The sequence below is a fragment of the Bufo bufo genome, chromosome 2 (assembly GCF_905171765.1).
Source record: "Bufo bufo chromosome 2, aBufBuf1.1, whole genome shotgun sequence".
NCBI lineage: Eukaryota > Metazoa > Chordata > Amphibia > Anura > Bufonidae > Bufo > Bufo bufo.
This window is the reverse complement of record NC_053390.1, coordinates 729,710,317-729,723,175: the sequence shown is the minus strand read 5'-3', so window position 1 is coordinate 729,723,175 and position 12,859 is coordinate 729,710,317. Positions and strand designations below refer to the sequence as shown.

At 43.4% G+C, this 12,859-nt stretch overlaps 1 protein-coding gene across 2 annotated transcripts in view; it reads left to right on the top strand.

Annotated features, from left to right (window-relative positions):
• Positions 1–12,859, top strand: part of SLAIN2 (SLAIN motif family member 2) — a 62,411-nt gene that overhangs the window by 41,118 nt on the left and 8,434 nt on the right. Inside the window, exons 4-7 of one of the 2 annotated variants that reach the window (XM_040418896.1) lie at positions 814–978; positions 2,516–2,875; positions 6,512–6,646; positions 10,601–10,672. In XM_040418896.1, the coding sequence (XP_040274830.1) occupies positions 814–978; positions 2,516–2,875; positions 6,512–6,646; positions 10,601–10,672 (732 nt within the window). The remainder of the gene's footprint in view (positions 1–813; positions 979–2,515; positions 2,876–6,511; positions 6,647–10,600; positions 10,673–12,859) is intronic. The other variant, XM_040418897.1, reaches the window with a different exon arrangement.

Genomic DNA, 12,859 nt, shown 5'->3' with positions numbered 1-12,859 from the left:
TCCTGAGAGACGCATTATTTGCCACCCAGGAGAATATTTTCGGCTGGGCACATGCCCTTGAATATCACGTTACTTGAAATACAAAGCAGGGTTGGACTTGGCACTCCCCATACGTAATATATCACTGGCTATTTTTCCTATAGTCAAAGTCAAGCCACAAGAGCCACAAATAATGTTGAGTTTAACCCTGTGTTACTGGGGGAGGGAGGTCGCTGGGTTTTTAGTGACTTCTGTACCCTGCATGGACCGTTCACAACAGCTGGTGCCGTCCCTCCTCTTCACTGTTTTACACATTAATCATACAAGCAAATTAAAGAACAAAGCGTAGCTTGAACTTTTCAAAGATGTATCTAGAGCCACCACCTCAGTCGGCTCCTTCCATCATATGCTAATAATCCAGTCTTCATTTTCCCAATGTGTGTGCAGCGTATGCCGTCATTCTACTGCCTAATATAGCACTGCTATACTCTTGTATAGTACACAGGGCATACCGAGCCCTCCCAGAAGTAACTGCTACCCCTCTGCTCCTGTAACTACCACGGTGAATGAGTTAAGCTCCAGGATCGGCAGAATAATTAGTAATGCTCCCACAAAGAGGTGTCTCTTGGCAGGGTGCAGCTGGCTGGCATCAAGCTTGGTGAGGCGCTTGCCCTGGGGCACCGACAATCCACTCTGCCTTGGCCAGGGTATAGACAGTTGTGAAAAAAATGTGTTTTGCGTACCAGATAAGATGCTTGTGTTACATTTCTGTTTTGCCATTTACTGGCATATCTAAGCTCTTCTGTAATTATACTGTAATTGTGCTTTCTCTAGGGCACTATAAAAACTCTGCGGAGAGAATCCCTCCTCCAGTCAGTCCACAGTCCTCTGTAGACAGTGAACTCAGTACGTCTGAGATGGATGAGGACTCTGTAGGGTCAGGTTACAAGCTAAATGATGTCACCGATGTTCAGATACTTGCCCGGATGCAAGAGGAAAGTGAGTATGAGATTTCTATTAACAAACGCTCCGCACTGAATAGTGCCAATAAGCTCTTCTGGATCACTGTCAGGGACTGATGAGATAGCTGGAGAGATGGACGCCTTTGACCTGAATTTTTACTTATGTTAGATTACATTGAGTTAAATAAGATGCACCAAATTCCTGTCTGCAGTCTTCAATCCTATTTAGAGTGATAAGCAAACACCTCCTAGGTTCAGACCTTTCTCATGTGGATATGCTTCAATAATACATACTGGATTTGTGCTTCCAGGATGCTGATGATTCACTAGCTCTCCTGTATCAGCGCTGCTTTATTCCTGTATTGCTTCCCCTTATACAGCCCAACTCCTCTACTTTTGGGGGGCGAAACATGTCGGGGGGGCAGTGGGAATAGGTTTTAACACAGAAGTGAAGCCTTGTAATCAGAAAGTGATACCACATAAATGATAGCAGGGGAATGTACTGGAAGAGCCTGGAGCCAGCGCACGCCTGCCAGCCTCCAGTCATACCCAAAATAGTACCTTACTACCAGTGTGAATGACCTGATAATAACAACAACAGCGACACAGCTGATAGTTTTAAAGTAGTTTAATGGTCAGTAAGTAAGCTTAATAAGCAACATTAAAAGGTAAGTTTTATGGGAATAGACATGTCAAGAAAAGGTAGAACCTAGCAGCATAAAACTAGTTACTGATTCCCTTTTTAAATGGCGTGACTGCACATGCGCCATTGACTCCAGGGCCGTCAGTTACTGTGTATTGGTTCTTATGATGGGACAACCCCTTTAATGCAGACTGTTAAGAAAGTTACTTAACCTCTTAAGGCATAATCACTTACTTATACATGATCAGTGTTAAGAGGCTGCTTGGAACGAGCTCATACCCTACTTGGCTGGTGTCGACATAATCTTACCGATCCGTAGAATAAGGACATTATGTCATTCATAGCACTCAGTGCACACCATAATATCAAAACCCCAAACACCTTTCAACATTTTTTTTTTTTTTATATCCTTTTTCAATACAAGATATGGTAAATTAAATGGTGCCATTAAAAAGACAACTTGTACACCAAAAAAAATAAAAAAAAAAGCTATATGTGAATAAAAAAAAGTTGTGTCTTTTGGGAAGTAGACATTTAGCATTTAGGAAGAAAACAAACAATAAAACGCTCCAGTACAAAGCTGTCCATAGCCCCGAAGTGGTGATATTTAGAAAGCTATGAAGGTGAGCTGGCAGGTATTGTGTGTACCTGCAGTGCAGCTCTCGACCTGGGGTGCACTGGGGCGCTCTTGTCCTGCAGGATGTTAATTTGTCACCTGGATGAAGCGACATGAATGCATTGTGATCTGTGCAGCCGCCGGGGTTTGTATCTGTTGCTTTCTATGCCTTCCGCTTCTCTTTCTCAATCCCTGTTTATTTTTGCTTTCGATTGTGTCACCTGAAAAAAAATTCTCTTATAATTTTTAGCACAATTTTCAAGTTTTGTATATTAGAATCTAAAACCATTGTTTCCCTGTTCTAAACCTGGATAGGTCTACGACAAGAATATGCAGCTTCTGCTTCCCGCCGCAGCTCTGGCTCATCGTGCCACTCTATGAGGAGAGGGACATATAGTGACCAGGAACTGGACGCTCAAAGCTTAGAAGATGATGAGGATGCAGTCCACCCCTCTGCACATCTGTCTGCGAGCAGGTTCTCCCCTTCTCCACGTCACTCTCCTCGGCCTTCTCCTAGACATTCTCCCAGAAATTCACCCCGCTCTAGGTCTCCAGCTCGCAGCCTGGATTACCGAGGAGCTTCTCCCCAGCCTATGCTCAGCCGTCTGCAGCAGCCTCGCCTCTCGCTCCAGGGACAAGCCACCGACATGCAAACAAACGTGGTAAAAAATGAAGGTAAGACACCAGTCGGGCTAGGTTCTGTGGGTGCTTCACTGTTTTTGGGTGATTTTAGATGCAAGTTAAAGTTGCATCTCCGAGTCAGTTTTAATATGATAAGTTGTTTTAATAAGAAGTAAGTTGAACTATCAGCCAGTGGTTCTGTGAAGGAGCTTCACTTCACTTCAAAGATTTCTAGCATGCTGCAAAATTATAGCTGCTTTGCAAGACAGTTCTGGTAATCTTGAGTTACAGGATCTCCCTGCTTAGCGGCAACTCCCCTGGAAATGCCTTCTGCTGGGAAAAGGCCTCCCTTCTCATATGGCTCAGTAGCTTTCTGAGCACTAGTCATAGACATGCCTTGTACCAAAAACCGTGTTGATTGATGGAGATTGTCATCAGTATTCCGGGTCATACACACATCAAAATAAAGTATTTATAGGAAATGTATACTGCTGGTAAACACAATTTAGGTTCTGTTCACACTTGCGTCAGTTCCTTTGTCAGGTTTTTTGTTAATATTTGATATAATGTTATAATAGAGCACTGTGGCGGATTATTCTGAATCCTAATAGACCCATTATAAGTCGGTGTGGGCAAATCATAATCCTAAAGGATATGGTTAATACTGATTTGTAACGTATGTTATGGATCGTATATATTAATATTGGCCAGAACTACAGGTAACATTGGGGGTCATTTACTGACTATCAGATATACATCAGTTTTCTGGCGTATATATGTCGCAGATTGCGGTGCAAAGGTTATTTGTGCATCAATCTGCAGGGGAAGGAAACCAGCCAACAGGCCCATCTCGTTTACCATTTTCTATGCCTTTTTTTTAGACGTAGAAAATGGTCTAAATCTAAGCCAGCAAGGAAGCTGGCTTACGTTTAGACCAGTGGTGGAGGCGCCAAATTTATGTAGAGGCGGGCGCCTCATCATAACTTCGGCAGATCCACCGCCTGATAAAGGGTTTAAGACCGGCATCTAAAATGCCGGTCTTAATAAATGACCCCCATTGTTTAAACTGTATTAAGACTTATTCAGACATCAGCGCATCACTGACGTGTGTTCTCCATGGACAGCACACATTGATTTGAATGTGTGTATTCGCACTTCTGTGATTTGCATGCCCTATTTTTGTCTGTGTTTACGGATCCATCATGCTCATTATAGTCTGAGTCAGTGGAAAAACACGGACACAGCACGGATGGAATCTGTGTTTCATTCATGTGTCACAGATCATTGCTGGTTGATGATCTACAAATTTAACTCCTTAGTGCTATTTGATGTGTATACTCGTCATGGAGCACTGCTACTTGGTGCTCCATGACGAGTATACACGTCATGGCAATAAACTGTCACCATGTCTGCAGACCTGGTGACAGCGCTGAGACCCCGGCTGTTACACACAGCCAGAGATCTCCGTTAACCGGGCCTCGGACCAATGAGGGCGGTCCTTAATGCCGGCTTAACGGTTCTGATCCCCAGTCCGTGACTGTGGGGATCAGAACCTTGTTAAATATGTAGTGTGTGTGTGTGTATATATATATATATATATATATATGTTTCGGCTCAAGCATGAGCCTTTCTCAAGCATTGGTGAACAGTGAATAGCCAGTATATAAAGGTGTGTCAATACATATAATCAAGCAACATAATTGGTACTTTAAAAATAATATATATATACAATGTACAAATATGTGCAAAAACCGTATAATAGTCATGATTGTTAAAGTGACTGGTGCATTTCATACAATAGATCTCCAAAATACAATAGATTACATATAAAAACACCATAGGACATATAATTGGTTACATCTGTAACTCATCAATACGTCATTCATGCATCAACTGTAATAGTGCACATGTGCAAATAAGGAAGACTAATGAATTGCTACCTGGAGGGATGATGGCGCCCACATATACAATAGCGCTGCTCAGCGCGTCCTCAGGAGACCAGCGCGCATGTCCCAATCGTTTGACGTCATCTAGGGAGACCGACCGGTGCATAACAGTGCCGCCTACTGATGACATCAGCGGCGCACCCGATAACATGTCACCGCCTTCTCCCATCAATGCCTCCACATAGCGACGCATGCGCAATAGTTCCGGCAAGCTGTTTTCCGCCATATTGGGTAAGGGAATCAGAGCAGATAAATGACCATACAATCTGTCGCTTATCGTCCTATTCGTTCTGCACATACAGTTGTTGTGGTTGAATACCACCATGTTGCAGGGTGGATAAGTGACCAACTTTTCCAAACTGGTACACTTAGATCCACTCATCACCTCAATGCCAGCGGCATGATCTGTAGATCTAGGACATTCACACATCCTGACACGGGACAAATTTACCCAATTAAATTTCACCTTACGTGTGATTCCTCATTTGTGGTCTATGTCTTATCCTGTCCATGCCACCTTCTGTATGTAGGCGAAACTTCCACGGATTTTAAGACTAGGCTGAATAATCACCGTTACACAATCAGAAAGGGACGCAAAGATTTGCCAGTGCCCAGACACTTTGGGTTACTGGGACATAAAGAAAAAGATCTCAGATGTTGGATCTTGGATCAGGTTCCAATGCCACGGAGGGGTGGAGATCGAGTATCTCTACTCAAAAAAAGAGAAATGCATTGGATCCAGACATTACAAAGTCTGCACCCCAAAGGTTTAAATATAGATTATAGATATGGAGGAGGTCTGTGATGAGGTTGTTTTGCCCCTATGTTGCATTGGTATGGGCTCCATAATACCTCCTGCTGTCGACAGATTCATTGGTTTTTAAAAAAAAGAAAAAGAAAAAACAGAGAATGTAAACATATAATTTTGAGTAATAAATTGATTTTAATATAAATGTAATGGGTATTCTCACTAATTTATGACACTGACACTTTTGTATTATCTTTCCAGATACATCTGCACAGATGGCACCTCAGAAAACTGTATATATGTATGTATATATATATGTATATATATATGTATATATATATATGTGTATATATATGTTTTATTACTTCACCATCTATCTCCCCCCCCCCCCCCCCCTTTTCAGCATACAGCTGACACTCTGCTTGAAATGGCCGTTTAACCCCTTCCATGCCGTGGTCCATAGGGACTGCAGTATGGAAAGGGTTAACAGGGAAGGAGCTCCCTCCCTCTCCCATCAGGCCGCTGCTGTGCCGTTGCAGTGACCCCATGCTTGACAGGTTCAAGCTGTGGCAGCGTCCCGATTACCATGGCAACCGGACGCCTTCACAAGCATCCGGCTTTCCATGGTATAGCTAAGCCTGATCAGGCTCCTGCTAAAGGCCGGTTGCTGTTTTATGGACTCAAATTTACCACTTTCATGAAGTACAATGTGTCATGAGAAAGCAATCTTAGAATGGCTTGGATAAGTGAAAGTGTTCCAAAGGTTTTACCACATAAAGTGACATGTCAGATTTCCAAAATTTCGCCTGGTCCTGAAAAATGGCTGTCCTGAAGGGGTTAATTTTCAACATAGTATTGTCCACGGAATACGGATGACACACAGTGGGTAAAAAATGGACACAGACCAAACACGGATTCTTTACAGGAAACCCACTGACTGACCATCTTATAGACATTAACTTTTTTTTTTTTCCCGTCTTGAATGTCCCCTTGTAGAGAAACTGAGACGGAGTCTTCCAAATCTCTCCAGGGTATCGGGCACACAGACGGAGGCTGTAAAAAATAGCAGAAGCTACGAGTCAAACTTGCAAGTGCCAAATGGTGGAGCATCTCGAGTACCAAGCACTTCCAGTAAGTTAAAATATCTAATCTGCATGAGTAGGAATCTATGGAAGTTAAAGAGGATATGCAAGACTAATATAGACCACCCAGAGTGGTGACCTGTAGTGGTGATCATACCTGCGTGGTCTCCGGGTTCGGTGTTTGTTGCTCCCAGGCTGCTCTTCCTCTTCCTGCAGGGCTGAAGTCAACATCCGTCAACAGGCTTCAGCGATGACACAAGGGGAGCAGGTCACCGCTGCACCCCGTGTTTGGCTGCAGCGGTCACGGATGCCCCCCACCTTTGACAGATGTTGAGTTCAGCACTGCAGGTAGAGGAAGATCCAGTCCGAGCAAGACCGAACCCAGCGGTGGGGACTTCATTGGACAACACCTTTTAAGAGGAGTTCTTTGGAATTAGAAAAAGGGTTTGCTTTTATCCAGAAACAGCACCAGTCTTGTGTACAGTCTGTGTCTATTAGTGCACATAATCCCCATAAATGAACGCAACCTTTTGAATAAGAGTGGTGCTTCTTCTGGAGAAAACTGCAAGCCCTTTTTTCTAATCTTGGGAAGATCTTTTGACTGCTCAGCTGTTCCTGTCTGCCCCATAGATGCTGAATGCAGCGGTAGTTGAGCATGTGCTGTGGCGCTCCATTTAAACTCCTCACTGTGGTCATGCAGAGAGGAAGATCTAGCTCTTGGGACCCCTATTCTAAAGATTGGAGGGAGTCCCAGCAGCGGAGCACCCAGCAACCATACATTTATCACCAGTGATGGCCAGTTCGCATTGTCTGAAATCAAATGCGGTCACCGCGAGCAGGCAGTTCCGAGAACAGCCCGATGAAGGCCCCCGGCGGCTGTTCTAGGAACTGCCTGCTCTCGGTGACCGCATTTGATTTCAGACCGACTCGCGCACAAGCACAGGTAAGGACTTACCTGCGCCTCGCCGGACTTGTGAGAAAAGATGGCAGCCCGCATGTGTTCGTATGCGAACTGGCCATCACTGTTTATCACCTATTCCCGCAGAATGTTGATGTCAACAAATGACAATTGTGGGGAAACCCATTTAATGTGAACGTATTGTGTATTTGCTGCTGCAGATCTTCTTAATGCATGGCATATACATATATGATGCATGAAGTTTTGACATTTGAATCATAGTGGATTGATTTGTGTTTCATGTGCATGGCCTCCCTGCATGTGCTCAGTTCACAGTATGCTTGAATCTACTCCTGGCTAATATTTCATGTAAGGTACAGAATATTGTACCATAGCATAATAGCAGATAGGAATATAGAATAGATTCATGCATGTGAGATCACTCTACATAATAAGGCTAATTTCACACTTGCGTCAGAGTGATCCGGCAAAACGTATGCCAACTGATGGCATTTGTAAGACTGATCAGGATCCTGATCAGTCTTAAAAATGCCTGATCAGTCAGAAAAATGAATTGAAATGCCGGATCAGTCTTTCCGGTGTCATCTGGCAAAACGTATCCGGCATTTATTTATTTTTTCACCTTTTTTTTTCGGTCTGCGCAGACCGGAAGGACGGATCTGGCATTCCGGCACTAATACATTCCTATGGAAAAAATGCCAGATCCGGCATTCAGGCAAGTCTTCCGTTCTTTGGGCCTGATCAGTCAAAATGACTGAACTGAAGACATCCTGATGCATCCTGATCGGATTACTCTTCATTCAGAATGCATGGGGATATACCTGATCAGTTCTTTCCCGGCATTGAGCCCTTTTGACAGAACTCAGTGCCGGAAAAGAAAAACGCTAGTGTGAAAGTACCCTAAAGGGGTTATCCGAGACTAAAAAATGTCCCCCATATGCCAGGCCCCTCACACACAATATACTTGCCTTGCTCTCCGCGCCGCTCCTGGTCTCGACACCAGGTGTTTTCATTCGCGCAGGGAGCCAGATAAGTATATTCAGTGTGAGGGGCTGGGCATATGGGAGACCTTTTGTAGTCTCTGATAACCCCTTTAATCATGGGAATGTGTCCCTTCTGAGTGACAGCCTTATGTCACATGTAAATTACAGGTAGGTACAGCGCTCAATGTTTCAGGTGAAGTGCAGGTTTGGTGACAGCACACAATAGAAGCAGAAGTTGGGTTGAGGACTCCTTTACTGGTCCAACTGTACTAAGATTCTTGGACCAGATTTCTGGCCCCAGCGGTGCCTCCTTTTTGGTGCAAAGCAATTTTCATACATTTATTACAGATATTGATAAACCTATAAATTTGGCGCACTCTGCCTTTTCTAAGTACACTGATTAGACAGCATTAGTAAATGTCGGACTGTGCCTTTATCATTCGTACCTACACATGGTGACAGTGCATGTATTTATAATCCCTACTGACATCAATATAGGAAATGTGATAGGTAAATGAGCAACCTAATGCCATGTGAAAATAATTGCATCACATCAGTAGAATTCACAAATTTGATGTAAACCTATATTTTTGAAAAATTATATGCAATAATTAGTGCATAGTGTAAAACAGGGGAAAGTGCCCGGACACAGCACATTTTCTAGGTATATTCTAGAAAGATGAGCAAAGAATATACTTTAAAGAATTTAGGCCATAGGCCAGTAGTACAAAAGTTGATTAACCTTGTAATATATCTAATTACATAAACATGCCTTTTTCTCCACTCTACTTCCTGGACTGATCATTCACTCACATTTAGACTAGGGCTACACGGCGACATGTGTCAGTCAACCATAAGTCACACAACAAAAAGGGTACAACTACAGGGTGACATGTGTCGCGAGACATTCAAGTTGTACCAATGTCGCTTGACATTTTTTATTATGATAGTCAATGGTGTCGCACTGCGCGATGCGACAGTCACACAAAAAACCAACATTTGCAGCATGTCGCAAGTCAGTGCAACACCATTGACTATCATTATAAAAAATGTTGCGCGACACATGTCACAGTGTAGCCCTAGCCTTAAATGTTCTAATCTGTCTTCAGTTAGGCAGAGATGAAGACTAATCATTAGCTTACTGAGATGTCTGGTTACAGCTGCTGCTACCCATAGAGGTTTATGGAGATTGAATGGGGAGGAGGGAGCATTTGGAGACAGACAGATGCTTCTACAGCATCATCTAAAATGTTCTCTCACCCCAATGCAGGATTCACAGCTTTACTGCTCTGCTGTGTAATATCCTTAGATACAAGTCATAAACTGTAATAGCCAGAAATATTGCTACTCCTCGAGTAGACACATGTCGGCATATTCTGAAAAGTACCTGAAATGACAGGTATGCTGTACCCTTGGCACCTAATCCTCGCCACGCTTTTGTGCACACCGTTTTTCCAGCTTCTTCACCCACCTTTATGAATTATCTTTTTCTGTTTATCCATTTGCCCTTTTTTGTTGCATTTAGTAACCCACATTCTATAACTTTATCACAATTAAGGCTACTTTCACACCTGAGTTAGGTGCGGATCCGTCTGGTATCTGCACAGACGGATCCGCACCTATAATGCAAACTCTTGTATCCGTTCAGAACGGATCCGTTTGCATTACCATGAACAAAAAATGCATAATAATGCAAACGGGTCCATTTTGACTTGCATTGAAAGTCAATGGGAGGAGGATCCGTTTTCAATTGCACCCTATTGTGTCAGTAAAAACGGATCCGTCCCCATTGACTTACATTGTAAGCCAGGACGGATCCGTTTGGCTCGGTTTCATCAGACGGACATCAAAATGCTGCAAGCAGAGTTTTGGTGTCCTCCTCCAGAGCGGAATGGAGTCTGAACGGAGCCAAACTGATGCATTCTGAACGGATCTGCATCCATTCAGAATGCATTGGGGCTGAACTGATCCGTTTGGGGCCGCTTGTGAGAGCCCTGAAACGGATCTCACAGGCGGACCCAGAAACTGCAGTGTGAAAGTAGCCTTAGTCTCCCAACCTAAGTTTTCTAGATGAATTAAATATTTCATTGTGTTTCAACAGCATCAAAAAGGCAGATAAGTATGCCACGTACATCCCAGAAAACAAAACAGGGTGTTGCAGCCCCTAAAGGAGGTAATTTCAGCCACCACCACTCAGTACACAATATAGATGGGACTGAAGTTAAAGGACTAGTCCAAGGTGCAGAATAGCCAAAATGTCTAATCATATACTGTACACACCCAGGGGCTTTTCTGCCTTTCTGTACTGGGGCTTCGCCAGCCTTACCAGTGGTGCCTGAGCCTCACCAGTTGTGGTGACCAAGTCCATGTTGACGTTAAAGATCTTTTAGCATTTTAATTTCACTTTTTTTTTCTACTCCTGAACCCACTATAAACCATATGATGAGTTAATGATGTTGCTAAACCAGGGATTGGCACACCTAGAGAGAGGCCTGCAGCATACTCGGTACCGAAGATCAGCCCAGATGTCTTGATAGCTACTGTTTAACATTGTATAGTCAGTGCAGATGCCACTACCTGTGCCAGTATTGGACCAACACAATACAGGCTGCTATGACATGGGTTGTCTGAAGACGATTTTGATAGGGAGTGGGGATTTGGAAACTGCCTGCAGAACTGGACCATTTCCACTTATAGAGGAAGTAATAATTCTGCCGATGTCTTGCAACTTTTTCAGTGTAATCAAACCTTAGCTTCACGGGTACTGTATAGTGTTCAGGAAAACATCCCCTTTCCAAAGTCAAATTATCTTCGATATGTTTAGTGTCATTTTCTACTAGTTAAATAGAAGTATTAAAGGGACTGTTGAAGAATCTTGGACAACCCCTTTAATTAAGTTACCGTACTGATTTTTGTGGTGTGATATTGCTTATTCTAGACGTCAGGTCAGCATGGATTAAAGAAGAAACCAAACCTCTGCAGTGCCTGAATTACCAGTCCCTTGTATCGTTTTATACGAACTAGTTTATTTTATTTTTTATTCTATATGTCTCTGTCTCTCTCTCTGTCTCTCTCTGTCTCTCTCTCTGTCTCTCTCTCTGTCTCTCTCTCTGTCTCTCTCATATCTATTTCATATCTATTTTTCTGTCTGTGGCAATGCTCTGTGACATGAGGTCATTGAGCAGGGAGGGTTAGGAGGTGAGCTGAGGCCATCACCTGCGAATGTTGAATCTTGTGTATTCTCTATGTAGGTGTTTTTATTTTACCGGAATCCTGCCTGTGCTGAAAAGTGATCTTTATAGAACAGGAAGTGTCAGCCTATTGTTAAAAAAAAATAAATGAAAATGTGTTTTTTAAATATAGTGACATGGAAAATGTTTTGGGGAATACCACGTAAGTAATTGTAAGGCTTTTTTTTATTTTTATTTTTTGCGACTCCATTCTGAGCCCCAGTCATAAATTCCATCAGATTAGAAGAATATGGCCTCATGCACACGGTCGTTGCCTGGCCGTTCTGTGTATTGGGGACCGCAGTTTGCATCTGTGTGGCTGCCGCAGACGGATCCGGACCCATTCAGCTTAAATGTGTCTGTGATCCGTCCTCGCTGCAAAAAATAAAAAATGAAATAGAACATGTCAAGTGAATGATACGGTGCAGACACGTCCATTGCCCAAATATATCAGACCTGCTGTTTGCGGATCGTAATACGGATGCGGCCGGGTGCATGAGACCTAGCTTTGCTCGCGTCACTCTTCGGGTAGTCAGGTTTCCAACAGATTGTAACCTGTTAAAGCGTGATAGGTGGTTCTCTTTGAGTTTAGGATAAACCTGATTGACTATTTCTAAACATGTCAAACTTTAGATAGCTGTCAGCAGCAGCTCCCGACTGTAATACGTAAAGTGAAGATGCCTGACACTTAAAAAAGTGTTCTTCTTTAAAGGGGTTGTCTAGGACTTTTGATGACCTATTTCAGGATAAGAATCAATATCTGATGATCAGCGGGGGGCCAACACTGCACACCCCTGCTGATCAGCTGTGTTGGGGTAGCTCAAGTGCCAGAACTACACAGCGCCACCCATTATGTAGTGGACAGAACTAGTAATTGCAATGCTGCACCCATTCAATTCTGAACAGCTGATCGGCAGGGTGCCAGCCTTCTGATCACATTGATAGCCTATCCTGAGGATTGTAAAATTCTGGAAACCCCTTTATGGGGAAACAAAGCATCGGGTATGTTGAAGTGAAGGCCGTTCTATCTTCATATCCCTGACAAACTTGTGAAGCAAAACTAGCTTGTCTGCTCTCCATGCCCTGCCTGTAAACTCCTATCATGCAGATCATGCCAGTGGAGTGACGGT